The sequence below is a fragment of the Muscardinus avellanarius genome (genome assembly GCF_963383645.1).
Source record: "Muscardinus avellanarius genome assembly, chromosome: 7".
Lineage (NCBI taxonomy): Eukaryota > Metazoa > Chordata > Mammalia > Rodentia > Gliridae > Muscardinus > Muscardinus avellanarius.
Window position 1 is genome coordinate 109,989,449 of NC_137793.1, and position 21,699 is coordinate 110,011,147.

The window sequence follows — 21,699 nt, forward strand, 5'->3', positions numbered from 1 at the left end:
AGGCATATTCCCCCACTGATGGACTTGAATGTCTATGTTTTTCTGCATCTGCTAAGTAAAGATCTATATCCCCCACTCTGAGTGCTAATTCCCGCCTTTCTGGTCTCTGTACTATTTTTCTGATGCGCGGGAACCAGCCATAGATAGAATAGATACCATAAAAAAATGTAGCTGAATTTAGCAAAACCCTGTTTCAAATAATTTTTTTTTAACGTAGCTGAGAATAGTCCTTCCTAAAGGTTTCTTGTTTAACAAACTAGAAGGGGCCCAGTCATCAAGTCATTTTTTAAGGAGCATTAACCTGCCGGAAACCATATTACAGTTGTTGATGATGGTGATGGTGGTGATAATGGTGTCCATGAAGATGAACAAGGGCACTGCTGCTGAGTCAAAGCTTAATACAACCAGAAACTCTGCTCAGTATTTTGTGTTTATTATCTCATTTAATCCTCAAAAAAATCTATAAGTACTTCTGTTAACTGTTACATAAATAAGGATAGTGATGGGATCACAGGTTCAAGGACAATATGAGAATGTCAGCAATAGCAACATTTTGTCACCCATCAAGACCCTGTGTTTAAAAACAGGTGGGACAGGAGAGGGATAATGGAGATACAGCTCAGAGACAGAATGCCCCTGGGTTGAATGCCCAGTACCATAAAAAAAAAAAATGGGATTCAAAATAATCTCTCCAAACCCAGATCGCATATGACTACTAAGCCAGGGGATAAATCTTAAACTAAGAACACCCTCCTTAGTATTTTGACTAAATTGTTTTAAAGTAGTGCTTAAATTTTAAACTCAAATCTATAAATCTCAAAAACTTTCATGGCCAGGCATGATGGAGCATGCCTACCTTTCCAGTTCTTGGGAGGCTGAGACAGGAGGATCACAGGTCCAGTCTCAGCAATTTAGCAGAATCTTAACAACCTAGTAAAACCTTGTTTCAAGATAAAAAGGGGTATAGCTCAGAGGTAGAATGTTTCTGGGTTCAGCCTCTAGTGACACGGAAATATGTTATTTCCTTTAACAGTCTACCTTAAAAAAAGACTTAGATCTAGTACTCTGGGGGATAAATAAACCATAACTAACAAAAATTTATCCATAAAAAGGAATAAAACTTTGGCTATCTAATCAGACCAAGAGTTCTTAAGAGCATCCTAAATATTTTCTACTGTCTATGCTTGTGTAGCATTTGTGTTTATAATAATCACACAATGTACACAATTTGTATTTATAATAAACACACAATAATTTGTGGGGTTTTTTGGCCTGGTAGCAATAAATTATTAACATATCACTTTTTTCAATTGTGTTATCCCAAAGGGTTAATTTTTTCTGCTTGTTCTGTTGATAAAATAAAATATAGACTTTTAGAACTAGGAAACACTTGGCTTTACTTTGAGAATGTGGAAAAAGAAGTCTAAGGAGATGAAATGATTTCAAGATCCAAGTTCTTGTTAGCCAAAAGCACAGGTTTTAGCAGTGGAATGATTTTAATCACAACCTCACTATTTATTAGCTGAGTGATGGAGGGAAGGCAATTTAACCACACTCTTTTTTTTGGTGGTACTGGGGTTCCTGGAAACCCTTCTACCTCCAGGTTACACTCCCAGACCTATTTTATACTTCTTTTTTATATATTTGGAAACAGGGTCTCTTAAGTCAGCGTGGCTGGCTTTGAACCTGTGCGATCCTCCTGTCTTCGCCTCCCAAGCGCGGGGATTAAAAGTGTGCGCCACCACACCTGGCTTAACCACACTCTTGAATCTCATTTCCTTTATCTATAATAGGGGATAATAATCTATTAAAATGTATCATAAATCACAGAATTATATAGGATTACATCACACCATATGGTTAAACTTTACTGTTTCATTAAAAAATAAAGTGTATTACTGTCACAAGAACTAAATGAGGGATGTACACACATATTCTACACACATTGTCCTCATCACACCAATAGAACAGAGCCCAGGCTGTGTGCTTTTCAACATGCCACGACACCAGCAACCTTTCTGTGTGCGTACAGATAGTTCAGGTGTGCAAAACTAGCTCTGTTCCATCACAGGGTCTTCCCCAGTCAGAGCAGGAAGGGTTCCAAAGGTTTCACCAACCAAACATGCATCAGACAGCACATAATCCCAACATGAGGCCTACATATTGCAGTCTGGCTCTATGGTAATATTTATAAAACTTAAATAGATTTATGGGCTTTGGAGACATTAATACGATAGGTGAACCCCTGCCATCCTATAGAAAGTATGGCTATTTCTAATTACCTTCAGAAAGATCTGACTATGCCATCTCCAAACTGATGGCATTCTATGATGGTTAGAAGGAGAGATCACCTGAGCGGAGTGAGAAGGATGGCATAATTTAAAAGTTAAATGAGGTATGGGCCCTAATGAGGTTAGCCTGACCTTCACACATACAGATAACACATAATGAGAAAGCCAACTGTGGAAAGGAAAGATAAGGGAGACTATTAGAGGGTCTGTTTGATAAAATATAAGTCAAACACATTTATTGCAGCTTCCTAGAGAGTCAGGTTAATGAAACAGCGAGGGAGTGATATATGCTGTGACGAGGAAGGAATTCCTGAACCTTTATAAACTGTGCAGGCTCAAGTTACGGTTCTGTTTGTCTTTTCCCTGTTATCTTCTATTACCTTCAAAAATATAATCCTCCAAGTGACATGTAAAAGTCTACCAAGCAAAAGGAATGATACAGAAATTATGAAAAGACATGTCTCACTGCTTTTTCTTAAAAGAACCAAAATTTCATGGCACATTGTTCTAGCAGGAACAATGCCTTCACTAGACCAGTGTTGCTGTGTGTGTGTGTATGTGTGCGTGTGTGTGTTATTGGGGATTAAACCCTGGGAACTCGGGGGTATTCTACTTCTGGCTCTACCCTCAGTCTTATTTTCTTTTTTGCTTTTGAAACAGGGTCTCCCGAAGTTGTTCTTACCAAGTTGATAAGACTGGCCTCAAACCTGAGCTCTTCCTGTCTCGGCTTCGCTAGTACTGGGATTACCGGCCTGGACCCTCATATCCAGTGACCAGTGCTTCTTAATCTTGGCCGCACACTGGAGTGACTCAGGCAGGCGACAGCAGTTGGCCAAGTAAAAGGCCCCCACTGGGAAGAGCTGAGCAGAAGGACAGCATCGTGTGTGAGGGCAAGGGCAGCAAGCCACAGCCTCTATAAGGAGGGAACCAAAGCAGTCCAGTAGCATCCACACCCGTGCTGCAGGAGACGCCATATACAACTGGAAGGAAGTGATCCCAGGGAAAGGAGTGAGATCCATGGCCATACACATAAGCAAGACTCAGACAGATGCACAAGGCCCTGAAACTAAGTTTAAAGCTGTTTCCTCCCTAAATAAATGACAGAAAGTTAGCCATTCAGTTTTATGTGGGAGAATACTGTAATTGGATTTCCATTTCTTGAAAGACTTTCTATCTACCCATCATCTATTTATCTATCTGGCTGAAATGTGGTCCATGTATTGGGGAGGAAGACTGGAGCCAAGCTCACTCTAGAAGTGAAAAGTTGCAGTGGCCTCTTTCAAAGAAGTGTCAGCAGGTGTCAGGAACAATGGGCATATATGAGAGTCCAGAACATAATGGCATTCCATGGGCGTTTGTGACTGGCTCGAGAGATGGAAGACACCAAAGGGTGATGAAATGACGCACAGGTGCCCTGCTCCACCAGCCTACCGGCACACACAGAGACATGCAGTTGTGGAAGGAACAGTTATAGGCTGTTTGGTACAAGTAAGAGCTTAAGATGCAAGTGAGGTTCCCAGGTGGCTACATCTATAGGTATTTGGTCTTAGGGCCCATGTACCTTAAGGGAAGAATGTATAGAGGCAGGGTGGGCTTCAGTGTATGGACTGCACACTGGGCTGCGGGCTGAACGAGCTTCATCCCTGACACGTGTGTAGATGAAGAGAGAAGAGAGAACTTGGAGAATGCCAACATGGGAGCAATGACAGAGGGGAAAATGCTAGGAAAGAAAACTGAGAAGGGCCAGAGGGAAGGAAATCGGGGTGTGAGATGGATGAGAAGTAAGAGGAACAGTTCCTAGCAGGAGGTATGGCCCACTATGCTATAGCTGGGGGCCTTCCTCTGTTTTTGAGGTTTGACCAGGTCTCACTGCTAGGTCTTTATTTCTTTCCATTTCTTTTTTTTCTTCCTCATTTCTTTCTTTTTCTCTTTCTTCCTTCCTTCATTTTTTTTTTTGTTTTTGTTTTTGTTTGTTTGTTTCTGGTGGTATTGGGAATTGAATCCAGGGGAATTCTACTTCTGAGCTATACCTCAGCCTTATTTTCTTTTTATTTTCTTTCTTTCTTTTGTTTTTTTTTTTTTGAAACAGCATCTTATTAAGTTGCAGAAGCTGGCCTCAAGCCTGCCATCCTCTCTTGTCCCAGCCTCCCAAAGTACTAGGATGAGAGGCATGCAGCACCAGGCCCAGTGTCTTTCTTTATTTCGGATCCTGGCCTGGAGCTTGCACCTTCCCTGATATCCCTGGGTGGAACTGGATGAAGCTGGAATAGGAATCTCAGAGAAAGCCAGAGCCAGCCCGCATCTTCTTTTCTCTTGGAACAATAGACTGGAAGAAGCAGGAAGGGAATGCCTTTGGCTGATATTTGGGTATTCATTCCTCTTAAAAAGAGATGAGCACACCAGGTATGGTGGCGCACGCTTGTAATCCCAGCACTTGGGAGGCTGAGACAGGAGGATCCGGGTTCACAGACAGCCTCAGCTACTTAACGAGGCCCTATGCAACTCAGTTAGACCCTGTTTCAAAATAAAGAATAAAAATTAGGGCTGGGGGTGGAATTTGGAAGTAGAATGGCCCTGGGTTCCATCCCTAGTACTGCAAAAAATAAAAAATGAGCAGTAAGTGATCCTTAGAGTAGCATGTATATGGAACTTCGCTTAAAATGTTTTCAGTGTATTATTTGAATCAATGCTGCTGGACAGAAATAATTACCACCCTTCATATTATGGATGCCAGCACTAAGAGAATGGATGTTGAATAACATGGCCCAATTTCATACAAACAAGGGACAAAGCTAACCCTCAAGGAGGTGGGTTCCCCCCACTAATTGTACACCTGCATAAAACTAGCCTGTTCTGCTCTCTCTAGATCTCCTACTTTGCCTGTTTTGCTCAGTTTCTTCTCTGAATGCATGCACATTCTGGGAGAAATTTGAGGGCTCCATTTGTATCACACTGGGAATTTTCCACATCGGGGTACACAGGGACATAGTCCCTTGGGTAAACATAAGCGGCAAGTGATGGTGATTCACACCCTACTTGCAAACTTCTGATTACAAATCCGTCACCTGCTCTGTAAACTGGTGTAAACTAAGATTTAATCAGTTTACACAGTGCTATAAATAATTGAATCTATCCTTAGCACCGTACTTGCGAATGTAATTGTTTAAGCCAACAGTGAGGCTGATGCTGGGATCTGAATGTCCAGTTTCTCAGCCAGCAAAGCTGTGTCTACAAATGGCTCTCAATTATCCTGCCTACGGGCAGGGAGGCAGGAGTGAGGGACAGGAACCAGAGTTCTGGGCAGGGACCCCCGCGTTTCCAACGTAAATCTCAGCCACGGGCCCAGGGAGCTGGTGATCACCTCTCTCCCCTTAATTTCTCCTGGTCATGAGACATTCTTGTCTCTTCCATTGTTCTCCACTGCACTAACGTGCTCACATTTGAGGTTCCTGCTGGTGGTGCGTGAAGAGTCAGACAAGAAAAGAGAGGGTGGTAAGCAAGCCAACAGCAGCCTTTGGGCTAGTGGTCCTAACGTTCTCACATAGGATCCAGAACACTCACTGCCTGTTGGCGTGCACCTAAGCTAATTGCACACACGTCCTATGGAAATCACATGCAAATGAGCTCTCGGTTGTCAGCTCTGTTTACCACACCTGCTAGAGTCCACTGAAGCAGAGATCACTGCTTTCTAATGAATATTCATCAGTATCATTTCTGTTCCTATCAGCCTGGCTCTTCCTCTGGCTGACAGGGCGGAGATGGGCTCGGCTTTTCTCCCATGCATGAGCCTGGGCCCTTTCTGGGATGGAAGGTGCTAGCCAGACCGGGCTCTTAGGACCCTATGTTAACCCTGGGGACCAGGCCAGGGAGTGCTCCCTGAGCCTCAGAGGCACAATGATGGATGAGGCTGTGCCAGGGCAGGATTGAACTTGGGTGATAGTAGCCCACTTGGGAGATTCCAAATATTTAATCACAAAGAAAACGAGTCTCAGGATGGACGTTCTCACTTAGGTGAGACTGTGCAATCTCCTATAAGAGGTTTAAGGAAAACAGAGGCTGTCTGCCTATCATCGTGGGAGAATCTACTTGTGTGGGGGAAGAGAGTGCACAGACAAGTAAGCAGGGCCACAATGGCATCCCCAACAATGGCATGGGATCTGAAAGGGGGAAGAGGAGCCAGGAGTCTGCGAGGAGGAAGAGCCCTGTCACTTACTTCCTGGTTTCACTCCCCGCGCGCTCTGCCACGTAGTAGCCAGGCTGGCATTCGTATCTGCAGACTGTGCCCACGTCCTGGTTGCCAAGGCAGCGAGGCAGGAGCGGGTTGGCATTGGGAATGGCAGGGGGAGCGTCACATTCCAACTTGCAGAAGACTTCAGGGAGAGACCAGAGTCCATCTTCAAGGCAGGTCAGCCACGGGCTCAGTCCTGACTCCAGGGAAGAGAAACACAGGGTGCTCAGAACAGAGAGTCCAGAAACACGATCGTAGCAGAAAGATTGCAGACCTGTCAACACGTTGAGTCCCGTGTGCCTTGTTGAGCAGCAGCTCACAGCAAATGCCCATCCTGTCTCTTGTACCTTCAAAGTGAGAGACCCAATGTGGTCTCTAACACAGGCTCATGTAGATATTTGTTGACCCAAATAAAAGAGCTACCAGCCAAATCCTCACATCCTTTCCTATTACAGATCATAAAAATATAGCACCTACAGTAACATGGAGAACATTAGAATAAAAATAGAAGACACTTTTATAGTGGTTATTACACTGTTCTGAACATCGTATACCTATTAACTTGTATAAATGTTAATCCTCGAACAAACCTTATGAAGTAGATTCTGTTATTATTCCCTATCGTGCAGATAAGAAAATTGGAGTTTAGCACCTTGCCCAGGATTATCAGGGGCAGAGTTGGGGTTTGACCCCAGGCAGTTTGGATGCGGAGTTCTGTGCTAAAATCTCACAACAAGCTTCCATGTCAGCCTTGGTTTCTCCAAGTGGGATACAGGGACTATTCACAACCACATCACCAGCCCACACCTGACCTAAATCCAAGTATCTCAGAGTGAGGCTCAGAAACCTGCATTTGCAGCAAGGTATGCCAAAGCCCGAGATACCCTTGAGGTCAAGAGTGAAGCACAGAGTCAACTATAGCAGGTACACCCCATCTTCATCTCTAACTAGCAGCAGAGACCAGGACAAGCGACACCTCCTGTCCTTCTTATCTGAAAAACAGAGTGAAACACACCAACCCACAGAATGTTTGCAAATATGACATTTTCAAATATACATGAGCAAGTGTCCCTTTGCTACTTCTATTATCAGGCCAGCTGAGCTGATTGGTTTGACTCTGAAACCAAAGAAAAGTCAAAGTTCCTTGCCCTGAGACCTTGATCCAGGGCCCCTCCAGCTAGTCAAGGGCAAAGAATGGCATTGCCCACTGGGCCCCTGTCTGTGTTACCAGGAGAGGGTGTCATGGTGGAGCACATAGGAAAGTCATGGGGTGAAGAAAAGAGCCCCAAAGTACCCTCAAAGACTGAGGGACCAAGAGCGCTTGTAGACAGCTGCAAGTTGGCCAAACAATACCTTGAAGCTTGGCTGGTGGGACACAAGAGATGAGGCAGCGTCTTAGAAAGTGGGTGCCCTCCGCACAGGAGAAGGCTGCATGGTTCACCAGAGCTGGGTCGGGGATGCCACAGTCCAGGGGCACACAGCTCACATCCCGGTTCCAGTGCCCAGCATCACATGTGAGCAGAATCTCCTTCTAGAAACAGAGAATTTACCTGTCAATGTCACACAAAGACACTCTGAGTATAGTTTTGGGGCTTCAGAAGAGTACCCGGTGGTGGCGACTGGTCCAAACAAATGATGGTTAAGAGTACTACACTATCCTCCCTGTTCATGCCTCTGTTTTAGGGTCATCACACAATGCCCAGGTGTGACATGGACACCACGTGCCTGCTAGTTAATGCAGCTATGAAGGACGATGCTCTCTCCACCTCTGCTGACTGCTGTCCCTTGCTCTGCCACATATGCTCTCTGCCGCTTCACCCACCTCAGTGCCCAGGGACTCTGGTCCCTGTGGACTTCATGCCCCTGACGTTGCTGGGGCACAGTGGCAGGAGGGAGATGTGGCCGCAGCTGGGCCCATCCCTCCTGCTCCCTGCGCTCGGCCTCTGGTCTTTCTTCCTGTGGGTCTTGGTTTTCTCTACAATCAACCTCCCAGGCTAAAGGTGAGAACTGGGACACAGCACCATCTCTTAGACTTCTCTATATCCTAGCCACACCTTATAAGCAGTCCTTTTTATTCTCCCAAATTGCTTGCTCTTGAGCATGCTGTTTTCTGCTGACACCCTTATTGAAAAATAAGCCGACCGATGCTCTTGAAAATGAGAATCATTACCTCCTCTGAGAATGGCTCTTGTCTCCAGACACAGCTGATGGCTAATACATACAAGACCCTTCCAAGCCTCATGCATAATCAGGAGTAATTCCAGCCATTTCTGGGGCATTTACCACAGGGCAGCCCAAGAGGACACCACTACTAATAGTGAAGAGATATTTACTGAGTACTGAGAAAGGCCAGGTCCTGCACTAAACAAGGTGCCATGAAGGAGCTACAGATCTAAAGGGGGAGAAAATCACATGTTGAAAGAATGGCTAAGTTGTCTCAAGGAGGGAGGATGGAAAGAAAGAGTGAATAAGGCAGAGAAGAAAAATGCTTAATTTCTCTTTCTTACAAAATACTCCCTGCCCCTGCTATCACGGTTGCAGAAAATACAATATAAAGAATATAAACAGATGTAGAGCATGGTGGCACAAGAGTGTGATTCTAATACTTGGGAGGATGAAATCAGAGGATCACAGGTTCAAGGCCAGTCTCAGCCACTTAGTAAAGATTTGTTCCAAAAATAAAAAATAAAATGGGGTTGAGGGTGTTACTCAGAAGTTGAATGCTCCTGGGTTCAATCTCTCTAGTAACACACACACACACACACACACACACACACACACACACACACACACACCCCAAACAATAAAATAAAATAAAATAAAATAAAATAAAATAAAATAAGTAGAAAACTGAAATCCAGGAGAAGGAAAATATACTTATGTGAGAGCGAAGTGTCCTGTGGTCCTGTGTTGTGTGGCAGCAGCTGCACTGGGGCTGTAGGAGGGCCTGATATTCTGGGCAGCAGACAGCAGAGCATGGCTGGATGTTTCACAGAGGAAGTAAGACAGGGACTGGCCTTGACTGGAAGTGATCAACACTTCAGAGCAACTCAGGGGAGTTGGGAGATGAAGGTGTCCAGGACTGGGGGCTAAATGAGCAAGGAGTTGAGATCTGGAAGCTCTTGTCTATTTAAGAAAAACCACAACAGTCCCACTAGCCACCAGGGTAAAGGTCAAGGACAGAGAGAGGAGTTCCAGTGGCCAAGCCAGCCAGCACTCATGCCAGAAGACCACAGCGGCACCAAAGCCAGGCCAAGTGAGTGCTGGAGGCACCTGTCACCCCAACACCAGCCCCTGGCTCACTGTTCCTCCCTGCTTTTCAGCATCTCCCTGCAGCCTGCCAGCAGGACCCAACTCAAAGCCAGACACATTTTTCTGTTTAGCTTCGGCTCTTGTGTCAACAAAAAGCCAATATCCCCACTGTCTTGTGATCACAAGCCTGGATTGTATAATTCCTTCACGGGGCAGCCTCGGGTGACAAGAGCAGTGGCCAGCTAGGGATCTGTGCTGCTGAACACACCGTATGGTTGGCAGAGGGCGAGCCCCATCTTTCTCCTCTTGCCCAGATGCTGCCCCTTAGGCACTTATCAGAGCTGAGAAATCTGGCTCAGACCGCAGCAAGCCACCAATCATTTAAAGAATGTCGCTCAAACTCTGTCTCCTCTATTGCCTGTTTTTTTTTTTAATTTTTTCCTGGCTTTGCACATTTTCTCTTGAAATTTGCTCCCAATATTAATGCCTTGCAAACAGCGGCTTTCTCTCTCTTTCTCTCCCTCCCCTTGTTTACCTATCACCAAATGTATTTGGTACCTACATTCTATGTATTCTCTTTAATTTTTTCTAAGACGGCAGGATCTCAGGATGGAGGACAGCCTCAGTAACTGATTATGAGTGTGAACATAGCTCTCCCTGAGTGGAGAAGAGTGAAGATCAGGTGAGAGGAGCCCTGCCTTTGTAACTAGAGCATCCTAGACCATGGAGTTGGCACTTCAAGGGATATGAAAGCTCAGGAGGCAAAAGCTAAATGTCAGAAACTCAAGGGAGTGTCTTCAGATTCTGACCACCTCTAAGTAAGTGAAATTACTCTAAATGTTCACAAGCTGTTAAGCAATTGTCACAAAAGGCAAAGAATCACCCAAATCACTAATTTCTGATTGATGATCCTAAGTCTACCCCTTTCTCATGATAGCAAGTCTTTCTGGCTCTCTCCGCAAGCATCATTATCTTTCTCTAATTCATAATATGGTCATGTTTTCTAATGGGTGAACTCATGTTTAAAATTTGCAGACAAATGGATATAACTTGAGAATATTATACTTAGTAAATATAGCCAATCTCAAAAATAAAGTAGATGCAGGTTCTCTCTTATATGTGGAAGCTACAGAGATATTCAGAAATAAGGGCTACATCAGATAGATGAGGAGAGACACTCCGGGAAGTGACTGAGGAGGACTAATAAAGGGGGGACTAAGTCATAAAGAATGTAATAGTTGAAGCAGTGCTATGAATGTAAACCAAATTACCAACTGCAATCTCAAGGCATGAAGGGTGAAGGAGGGACATGACCCAGTATGGAGAACCAAGAGTTGTGTGCATGTATTTTTTCTGACACTCTGTATTCCAATGTGATATAAAATTACAATGCATCAAATTAAAAAAAAATCTCTGTAGAGTGTTGTAAGTGCTGTAAAGGAAAGATGGAGAGCAACGCTCTTAGTTGGAAACAACTTATCATGCTCATACCAAGAGCAGCTTAACAGTCACAGTGCCATGTGCCTACTGTTTTACTAGAAGCCTTTAAATAATTTCCAACCAGTCACCATAATAACTCAGTGAGTTATTCTAATTATTTTACAAAGGTGGAAACAAGCTAAAGGAGATTTGTTTCTTTTGTTTGATTTTACCCAATACTACACACCTAATACATAGTGGAGATGAAATTTAATTCATGGTTGTTCCTTGAGCCTTGCTCTCAACCAATATGTTGAACTACCTCCCAACTACCTTCAAACACTGGTAATGGTGCTGCTGCAGACATTTGGAATGGGGCTTGTGGGAGGGTGGGAAATTAATCCAAGGCTACTATCTAGATAGGATCCCTGCCTCGGCAACAGGTTTTGGTGCTTTGGGGAGAAGTCTGGCTGCAAGTCTCCAATCTCCTTTTAAGGAGGGACTGGAGGAAACAGTGGGGAGTGAGCACATTCAGTCAGTGGCCACGCAGCCTGCCTGCAAATCACGGACACATCTCAACAGTGGGAATTCTGGTCTCTAAGGCAAACGTGGGGAGCGTAATTTCTAACAGGAAGAGAAAATCAAGAGAGAAAAACAGAATAAGCATCCTCATCCGCTGCCCACCTAAAGAGCAGATTTACATTCTAGTTAGAGTTGCACAGGCTCACATACACCTTGGGTTTCTACTCAGCCATGCTTCTCTTTGCTGATCAGGGCCCTCATTTTTCCTTTCAAGTGATTTTAAAACACCTACCCCTCCCAAGTTTAGGTGAGAACAAGAGCGTGGATAACTTCCTGTCCTAGGAGCTTGGTTCTGCCATCACGGGCTTCCAACTCACCTGAATGGGCCTGAGGTACTGCCCGCTGCTGGTCTGAAGGGCAAACCCGCTCTGACAGGTGATAGCACACTTCATGTGACCCGGGCCACTAGAGGTACAGTTCACCACCTCCACGTGATCAAGCAGCAGTGGTGCGCAGCTGGCCTGCTCCCCACAGGGCCGATGGACACAGCTGGAGAGACAGAACAAGAAGCATCATAAGACAGTCCCTGGAACCTACAGATGGCAGCAGTGACTTCACAGGTCCTGCTGGGAAAGGTCCTAAACTAGAGAGAATTGCTTCAAAACCTACAATCAGCTCATAGTTATCTTCTATATTACCTGAACCGTGAGACGTGAGAAGCGTAAACAAGGACAGCTAACAAGTAACAATGAACCACCTTCCCATGGTTCTTCCAGGAGAGTCCCAGTGATGGTAGGAGATGGAGAGAGGATCCCAAGAGTTCTGGGTGGTCTCAGACATGAAGAGGAGAGGAGATGATGTTCAAAATATTGAAAAACCAGTACTGATGATTCCCAAGCCTTCAGAGCAGACCCAGGATGAGCTCAGGAGCAAATCCTGATGATCTCTTGTCATTTCAGACATTGACCTTAGATGGCCTGATCATGGAGAGTCCCCAGGGGTGCCTTATGAAGTGCCTGAGTATCTGAGATGATACATATGTAAATAGGTGTTACTGATTGAGAGAACTGTTATAGCCATAGCAGAACATACCACTGAACGGCAGCACAGGCTAGTCGCCACTGGGGCCCATTACAGGAAGAGCAAACTGACCCCTTCTGCATCCCTGTGGCATACCTGGCACTGTGCTAGTCTTTCTAGATACATCCTCTCAGCAGAGATATGCTGCCTGGACCACTCAGGACAACCAGTCAGTGACCAGAGAGATATATAAACTTCTCAGGGCTCAAGAAGTCAGTTTGGACCATAGAGCAGCAAGAATACAATGGTGTAGGAAGAGTGAAGCCTCCCTGTCCTATCAGAACCAGGCTGAGGGGTGTGAATTCTGACTCCACTACAATAGCTGCATGATATGAAGTGAGTTATCCACTTCCTGGTGTCTCACTGCCTTGCCATATGGGATGGGATAATAATGGATAATGGAAAGTATCTCACAAGGTTGCCATTGTTCCCAGGGTACTTTCCTCTGTCGCTCCACTGCCAATGGCCCAGCTCCCACCTTCCATGGTCTGATTTCTGGTGACCACTATGCTTTTTAGTCCTCTCACTTCTCTACCTTTGCTAAATTGGTTCAGATTTCTAAAAGCCCTTCCTTCTCAAAGGAGCCCCCCAGGAATCTGGGCACAGTGGCCCACACCTGTGATCCCAGTACTTAGGAGGCTGAGACAGGTTGATTGAATGTTTGAAGCCAACTTCAACAATTTAGTGAGGCTTTCAGGAATTTAGTGATACTCTGTTTCTAAATAAAAAATGAAATTGGGGCTAAGGGGCTAGGGGTATAGTTCAGAGGTTGAATGCCCTGGTTTCTATTACCAGCATAAGAAGAGAGAGGGGGGGGCAGAGGGAGAGGGAGAGGGAGAGGGAGAGGGAGAGGGAGAGGGAGAGGGAGAAAGAGAAAGGATCCATATATCTTCTTTCTTAAAATCAGAAAATTTTTAGCAATAACTGCTTCTGGCATTTCTTTTATTTTATCTTGTACTATGTATGTACTTTCTTGTTTGTACATGTGTTCATTTATTCAGCCTCTCATCCACAAGGCAATTAGTATCTGAGCATCTCCCACATCATGAATCTTCCATCTAGAGTATGAATTCTTGAAGAGAAATACTCCTTCTTACCCACATTTGCATTTGGCATGCACTTTGCTAAAGGAAACACAGTAAAAGTTTGCTGAATTAAATTTTGTCATAGGACAGATAGCAAAGTTAGACAAGGGATATCAAGATGGAAGATGTGTTAAATTACATGGTGATAAATAGGGACAGGAATACCAAAGTATTACCCAGCAATCATTTCACTATCTTGCTCACTCTTTCACTCATTGAGAAGCACTTACTCTGCAAAGCACTGGTCTGGGCACTGGTGATATAACAAGAAGCATGTCCTCCAGGAACTCAGAGTCAAGAGGGGGAGACAAGCAAGGTATATTCTTACTCTTGACGTTGTTGACAGTGGTTAACTATTAGCCAAAATGACTACTGTAAATCTCATCATCAGTAACATGCTGATTGCCCTTGGATTGTATTATTGGTTAATGACCATCAAAGAGGTGGGCAACAGTGTAAGAAAGTGGAAAATAAAATGTTATTCAGTATGTACACACTACCTTAAATAATTGAGAGTTGAATAAAAAAAAGTAGTAGCCCAAAAAATGATGAATTTTGTCTGAATGTGATAAATTTGCTGCCCCTGACTTTATACTCATAGGATTTAAACCACATGCCAGTGACATTTTTATTTCATTGTAGTTGCTTGTTGGGTATGGGATGGAGGAATTGGAGGAGCAATGTGAAGGTGTTATGGTTAGATATGAGTGTTCCCTGAAGAGCTCATGCATCAATGGTCAGAGTATGTGTAATTGAGTCGCGGGGGCTATAATCTCATCAGTGGATAACTCCATCAAATGGATTCACTAGGCGGACACCTAGGTAAGTGGGGTGTTACTAGAGAATGTGGATCACTGGTAGTTTGGCTTTAGGGACTGTCCTTTTGTCTTTGCATCCTCTTGCTTGTTTTGCTCTCCTGCATCTGGCCTCCATGATGTGAGAGTGCAGCCCTTATGTTTTCCCTGTCTCCACTTCCCACCACCATGCTCTAAGTTCCACAGACCTGGTCTCACATGAACTGAACCCTCACATCTCCAAAACCAGGAGCAAACAAATCTTCTTTCCTACAAGTTATGTGGTCAGGTATTTTTTATTATATCAGGAAGAATGTTAACTGAGACTGAAGGAAACTTTTACTCCTGTGACAATGAAGTATCCTTCATGGGACCTATGGAATGGAGAAATGTGTGAGCAGAGCAGCGGGGGTTGTTGGTGAATCAGCAGGACTTCCCCAAATCCAATGCTGATTATTGGGTTTGCACTATAGGAAATACATCTTTGTCTCTGTCTTTATTCAACCCCTGGATAAGGGGGGTAAAATCTGACCATCCTTAATAGAATGAAATTAGAATGCCTTATTAGTAAGGCTAAAGAGACCCAAGCTCCGTAAGCACTTCATGCCAATGATGTCTAAAATGTAACATCTTCTTCAGCATGTTCAGCAGGAAGCATTAGAAAACAGAGTCATAGTGCTCTGCCTCATGCCAACCGACTGCCAAGCAATAACGTAAGGAGCTCGTGACTTCATCCAATTAATTCACGCCCTCACTGAGGACAAACACAGGCTGGGACAAGACAGAAATCAAATGCTCGCAACGAGCTTCCTTCCATCGCGATGGGGCAAGCTACCCATGGGACATCCACTATGGCTGCAGTGGGAAAAGTGCATCCAGCATGGGCTGCAGGGGAGGAAGAGGGAGACTGGAGCAAAGGGATGGAAGAGTGGCATGAAAAAAGACCAAGCCCCAAAACAGAAAAAAAAAAAAAAAGGACCAAGCCCAGACCTGTTTATGAAGTGAGAAATGGTTTCAGGGCAGCGGCTGCAAATTCTTTCACTAGCTTATATTTCCATTTGCTTCCTTTTTAAGAAATTTGTTTTATGAGGACGGTGTTTGTCAGGTCGTTAGCTTCTGATGGCATCTGGTACCAATTGTAGACCGCTCTCCCTTGCACCCCAGCCTGAACCCCTTCAGTGTCCTTCCTCCACGACAAACACTGCCTTTCTGGGTAAGGTGGCTGTGTTCTCGGTGCTCGCCTGACCTGCCTCCCTCACCCACTGACACATACCTTCTCAAACCATAAGGACAATGCTAGTAGCATTATTTTATTCATCTTACAACTTCTCAAGAACTTTCTTAGCATGACCTTTCAACAAAGTTAATGAAAGTGGCCAAAGAAACACCTCACAATACCCCCGAGAGGTGGGAAACTGGGTATTTATCTTGGTTTGACAATCAAGGAAACTAAAACAGTTTGGAGACTGGCTGGAGGCCACGCAGAGAGTCAGAGGAAAATCCTCAGGCTGGCTCTCAGAGTCCTTTCTCCCAGGGCCAGCCCAGGCCATGAGGCCATCTGCCTGGGGCTGAGGTCACGGTCCTTCAGCTTTTATCCCAGCCCAAGAGATCTCAGCATGGGCAGGAGCTGCTCAGCATAGTAGACAGGACAAAAATGTACATTGTTCATTAGCCCATCTTAGTGTTAAGTAGTTTTCTTTTAAATCAAAGCAGCAATAATTGGCCAGCCATTGTCACCTGCAATACACTCTGCTGTGAGTGTCGCCTTCCTTGGCACCCCCTCTTTCTTCCCAAATCTTTTCTCATATCTCTTTACAGTGTATTCTCAGGTAGGGATATGATGAACCCCATCAGCTATGATTCACAGGTATTTCCATTTTAACAAGAGACAGCATTTTGAACCAAAGGATAATTTTTTTTCATGGTGGAATTTTAAGTCAGTGGGCCCTTAGAAACCATGCTCTGCAGATGCCACCTCACCCTCAGTCCAACTTTGCTATTTCTCTCATCAACCCACGCAGAAGCCTCTGCTTTCTCATCCGGTCCTCACTCCCAAAGACATCATGCCGAAGGGTTGAAAAAAATGCTTTCAACTGAGGAATCCCTGTGCAAAATCCATTTTAACCCCAGGTTGTTCTTCTCTTGTCTGAACCTTGGCTGAGAGGCCCTGGAGTCAATCATAACAATAATGGTACAAGTTTCCTTGGCTGGTGTGGTGAGTATGTAAAGGATGAAGGATGCTGAGATTTCAAAAGTATGTTGAGCTGTCCCTGTTGGCACAGTTATGAGAAGAGTGGTCTGCATATGTGGGTCTATAAGAAAGGCTTTCTCAACCAGTGATATGCATTAGACTCACTTAAGCAGTTTAAAAAAATCCATACCACTGCCTATACCATGGTACATGCCTGTAATCCTATTATTCTGGAGCCTGAGACAGGAGGATCTCAGGTTCAAGGACAGTCTCTATAACATAGAAAGGCTTCAGCAACCTAGCAAGACCCTGTCTCATAAATGAAACATTAAAACGGGTTGGAGGTGTAACTCAAAAGTAGCATGTCCCTGGATTCAGTGCCCAGTAACACACACACACACACGCACGCACGCACGCACGCACACGCACACACACTCACACACGCACACACACACACACACACACACACACACACACACACACACACATGCTCACAAGTATATACTCAGGCTTTCTCCTCTAGGGATACTGACTTGCGAGGCCTGTGGTTGGATACTGACTTCTGTGATGTTTTTAAGTTCCAAAGTTTTTGATGCTCTCCGAGAATGAAACTCAGCCCCATAATCATCAGAATCTATGTAACCTGAAAGATATGTGAATACATTCTCTAGGCCAAGATTATAAAATAGCAAAGCAGACTCCAGAAGGAGAAATGGATCCCTCTGTTTCATCTATATGTTTTAATGTAGTAAAAATGAATTATCACAGAGATGCCACAGGGTAGATTAAAAGCATAAGACATTTCCCTGCTCTGAAGAGGCTTTGTATACAGCTAAAGAGAGAGAATAATTAAATCACATGTGACGTTTACAAATCCAGGGCTTCTTTAGAGTGGATCCTTGCCTTTGATTTGATCTCCATGAATGAAGAGTATTTGGAAGGCCAAAGAGGTGGCCTGAACAGTTACTTCCAAGGCTTTCCTGACAGGCCACGGCGGAAAGGTGGTAGCCTCAAAGCATGGGGAAAAACAACACTTCCCTTTACCTTACCACTGCCAAAGGAATACAATTCAGTCTGGATGGGTCTCTTCAATTCAAACTAAGAAAATATAGAATCCCACGTGGAAAGGAATCAATCTCTATATGTGAACATAGAGTTAGAGAGAGACATTCTCAAAGCCTGCTCGAACCTTTCAAGTGGTGACTGAGGAGTGGGAGAGGGCTGACATTAGAAAACAGATACCCCCCCCCCCAGGGAGTAGTCAGACTTGTTACCGAATTTGTCATGAGCTGTTCTTGAAAGAATGCCAACCCAGGCATCTCTTTTTAGTTTTCTAGTTCTTGTGGCCACTGCAGGGATGTTAACATAGCTTCCAGCCCTGCTTCGAAGCTGGGTGGTTCCTGACAAGTGCCGGAAATCCTGGCAACTCTGCCTATGGCAGTTTGGCAATTTGGGCCCAAAGTTCCAGGGACAGTGCACTCTGGAAGAACTTTAGGAAGCTCTGACAATAGCCTCTTCTTGCTGCTGCTTGCTTCTAAGAGTGGGGAAGCTTTATGGGCTCAAGACCCCACTTTCTATTGCAATCACTGGGGGTGGCTAGACATTTCATAGAAATGTTAGAGGAACCTCGCTAAAAAACTGAAATGAACTTTAAGGATAATTAAACTCAAATTCCTTGTTTAAGAGGAGACTGGGCCCAAAAGAAATGATGGGCTATTGCAGAATTTCTTATAGCACTAAACTGTGATAACAAAGTAACAATCTTGGCTCCAATTCAAAATCAGGATGAGGTCAGCTCATGAATTTTTCTGGTCAATACTTTGCCTTCCCAGAGGTATCCAGAAAATTGACTACAATGTTTTTTTTTTCTTTCTTGTTTTTTTTTCTCTAGAGCTTAGATTAGTTCAGGACACGCTGTCTGGTTTCTGTGCTACACTTTTTGAGAAGCAACTTGCTATGATAGAGAAAGCAGTAGAATAAGACCAGGTGATCTGTATTCTCATCTTGACTTGCCTCTGCTGACCTCTTTGACCTTAGGAAAATCTCAACCATTCTGGCCTTCTATTTGCAAATTTATTAAATGATGAGGTTGAATCATGTTCTATTAAAGGTCCCTTCCAGCTTTAACATGGTATTTAATTTCATAAATGAGGTGATGGTGGTATTGGGGTAGGAATACAGAAAACCCATGCACAAGCAGGATGTGGTGGGGAACCCAAGAGTGTCTCATAATTTTCCTTGCCCGGTATAAATCTTTTGTTTAATGTCCCAATTTTTCAGTTATGTAGTTAAACAAAATACTGAATTGTGTCTACCCAAGAAGTGCTACCAGTGACTAAATAGCAATCCCAGTGGTTTTTCTAGAACACATCTTTCAAGGTTAAGTAGTAAAAGAAGATCATATGTCTCTCCATTCCCCACACTGTTTTATTGATTCTTGTTGAAACTAGAGGGTGTGGGCTAAGAAGGAATGTATACTCTGGGTTTGGTGGCAAATGGGAGTAGGATGTACAGCATGCAGAAAAGACTGGATGAGGTAAAGTCCTCATTAATCTTCCTACCTCCAGTGGCAAAAACTGAATGTAACAACAACAGTAGCATCCATCCTTAGAGAGCTTTGCTGTTTCTTGAAACCAAGGCGGAAAAAAGGCTCTGATCTGGCTTCTCTTCCTACCTCTCCTCAACTCTGGCTTCATGTCCATTAAATGCTAGATACATTTCTAAAAGCCATCTTGGGCTGATCAAAGCTGGCACTTTGAGGTGTTTTAATGAAGGACCATAATATATAGGTAGGAAAATTAACTTGAGTTCTTCTCTCCTGAATTTTTTTTTTTTCTGAGTGAAACAAATGTCAGCAGAAATTCTTATTCTTTACTCCCATGACAGAGAAAGGGCACATTACTACACCCTACAGATTTCTGCAATTTCTGTATCCTGGGAAAGCAGAGATTGTCTTTGCCTCTTCAGTTAACTCTCAGCAAAGAATCTGACTTCTCAAAATAGGCCTTTCAGGGCAAGTTCCATCTCTTCCTGGAATGTGACCTATTTGTAAGTTCAGAACAGGACTCTGGTAGGCCCAGTGCTGGATAATTCACTTTGCTTATTTCTAATTCTGGGCACAGTTTTTACCACGTCTGGCCGTAACACCAGAAGTCCCATCCAAATGCCCTAGTCCTTCTAAAGAGAAACAGATTTACATCAAACAGCCCAAAGTGCTCCCTTCCAAAAACCCTGCCTCACCACGTTTCAGAACTTGGGCTTTTCATGTAGATTATAAAATATGTGGAATATCAAAAAGTCAAAATAATCCAATTGCTGACTAACACACAGAGATTGTACTTCTTTGAACTTGCCCAGGAAAGCAGAGCCGCGCATTTGAAATGGCAAGAAGATCTACATCTTGGTCTATATTGATACCTATGTCTGAATCTAGACGGACTCCACAACTTGCAAAGGAGTGCAGCATCTACTCATGAAGAATGGTCAGCCCACCAAAAGACTCAATTACTAATTCCTCCCAGCTACTCCTCAACCGTAGGCACCAGATAAACTATTAATTTGGAAGTGATTTGTCCCTAGCCATATTCATAGGCTGAGCCTGGAGAATTGTAAGACATGTGGAATTAAGGGCGGAACATCACTGATAAAATTTAATAGGCATGAGCATTTGGTTACATCATTCCCAGAACAATATCTACAGGGCAGGAAGAAAGGATCTTGGCTTCTCTGCGGGCTCTACATGCGTTGTGCATCTATGGAGGTCTTGAAGGTTTGCTCTGATATCTTGAGTGGGTCCCAAATTCACATGCAGAAGCACAATATAAAACATATGCCAGGTCCCTTTGGGACTCTCTTGCTTCCTTTTCCTAAAATTCTCACAGACTCCTCAACAGAAGCTTCATGTTGACCCCATTATTTCTTCGTCCCAGAATTTGCCAGTCCTTGTTCGACATCAGATTTGGAACGTTATTGCCTCCTGCTCTTCTGCTCTGTCTAGCACTTTTGAGCCTGGATAACTCGCTTCTTTATAGAGAAACGAAGGCCCAAGGGACGGAAAAGACTGCACTGAAGTCAGGTGGTGAGGCCCGATGGTGCACGCAAGCGAGAGGCAGGGTCTGAGCCTCGAGCCTCAGGCTCAGCAGATCAAGCTCTGACTTCCCCTCCCTGGGCTACGCTGCACACAAAGCCAGACACGGCCTGAGAGTCATTCCAACCAGAGTTTACGGTCAAATCCGTCCACAGCATCTGTCTGCTTGTCAGGGTGGCAAGACGACAGAAACCTGGAAATATTGGTTTGTTTTTTATTTTCTCCACCAGCTGCCATGAATCTAGACCGTATCGATAGGGCTGGCCCTAAGAAAACTGGGAAGTAGGTGACAAGTGTACTTCATCCTTCATTTCAGCATCACGTTTTCTGTTTCGTAAATTCCCCTCAAACTTCTAAACCCCTACACTAGGTTACATTCCATAGGGCTTTGGCCTAATCTTCTGAGTTATCAAGGCTCATGAGAGAATACGCCTGGTATAAAAAACTGATAAAAATATAAAACTGATAAAAATATAAAATGTGCTATTTCTAGCTCATAGTTACTAAGTTAAAGAAATTTACCTGGTGGTAAAATTTAGAAGACTGTGATGAGTCACTGGAGAATCATTTTCTTGTTTGTTTGTTTGTTTAATGCTTTCATTGGTACAATGTAATCAGATATCATGATGAAATCCAAAGTGATACCAACATCCATGCACAGAGTGATTAGGGTCATTATCTCTGTAGCCTTGTTTTTGAAGACCTCCCTTCGAAATCAGTCAAACCCTTGGTCTCCTTAAACTGGTTGTA

The 21,699-nt window shown here is 44.0% G+C and overlaps 1 protein-coding gene across 1 annotated transcript in view; it reads right to left on the minus strand.

The window, feature by feature from the left end:
* The window catches only part of PAPPA2 (pappalysin 2), a gene marked incomplete at both ends in the record, with an annotated part of 252,769 nt that overhangs the window by 64,383 nt on the left and 166,687 nt on the right, over nucleotides 1-21,699 (minus strand). Inside the window, 3 exons of the mRNA XM_080698352.1 lie at nucleotides 6,505-6,715; nucleotides 7,873-8,050; nucleotides 12,090-12,261. Of these exons, the coding sequence (XP_080554478.1) occupies nucleotides 6,505-6,715; nucleotides 7,873-8,050; nucleotides 12,090-12,261 (561 nt within the window). The remainder of the gene's footprint in view (nucleotides 1-6,504; nucleotides 6,716-7,872; nucleotides 8,051-12,089; nucleotides 12,262-21,699) is intronic.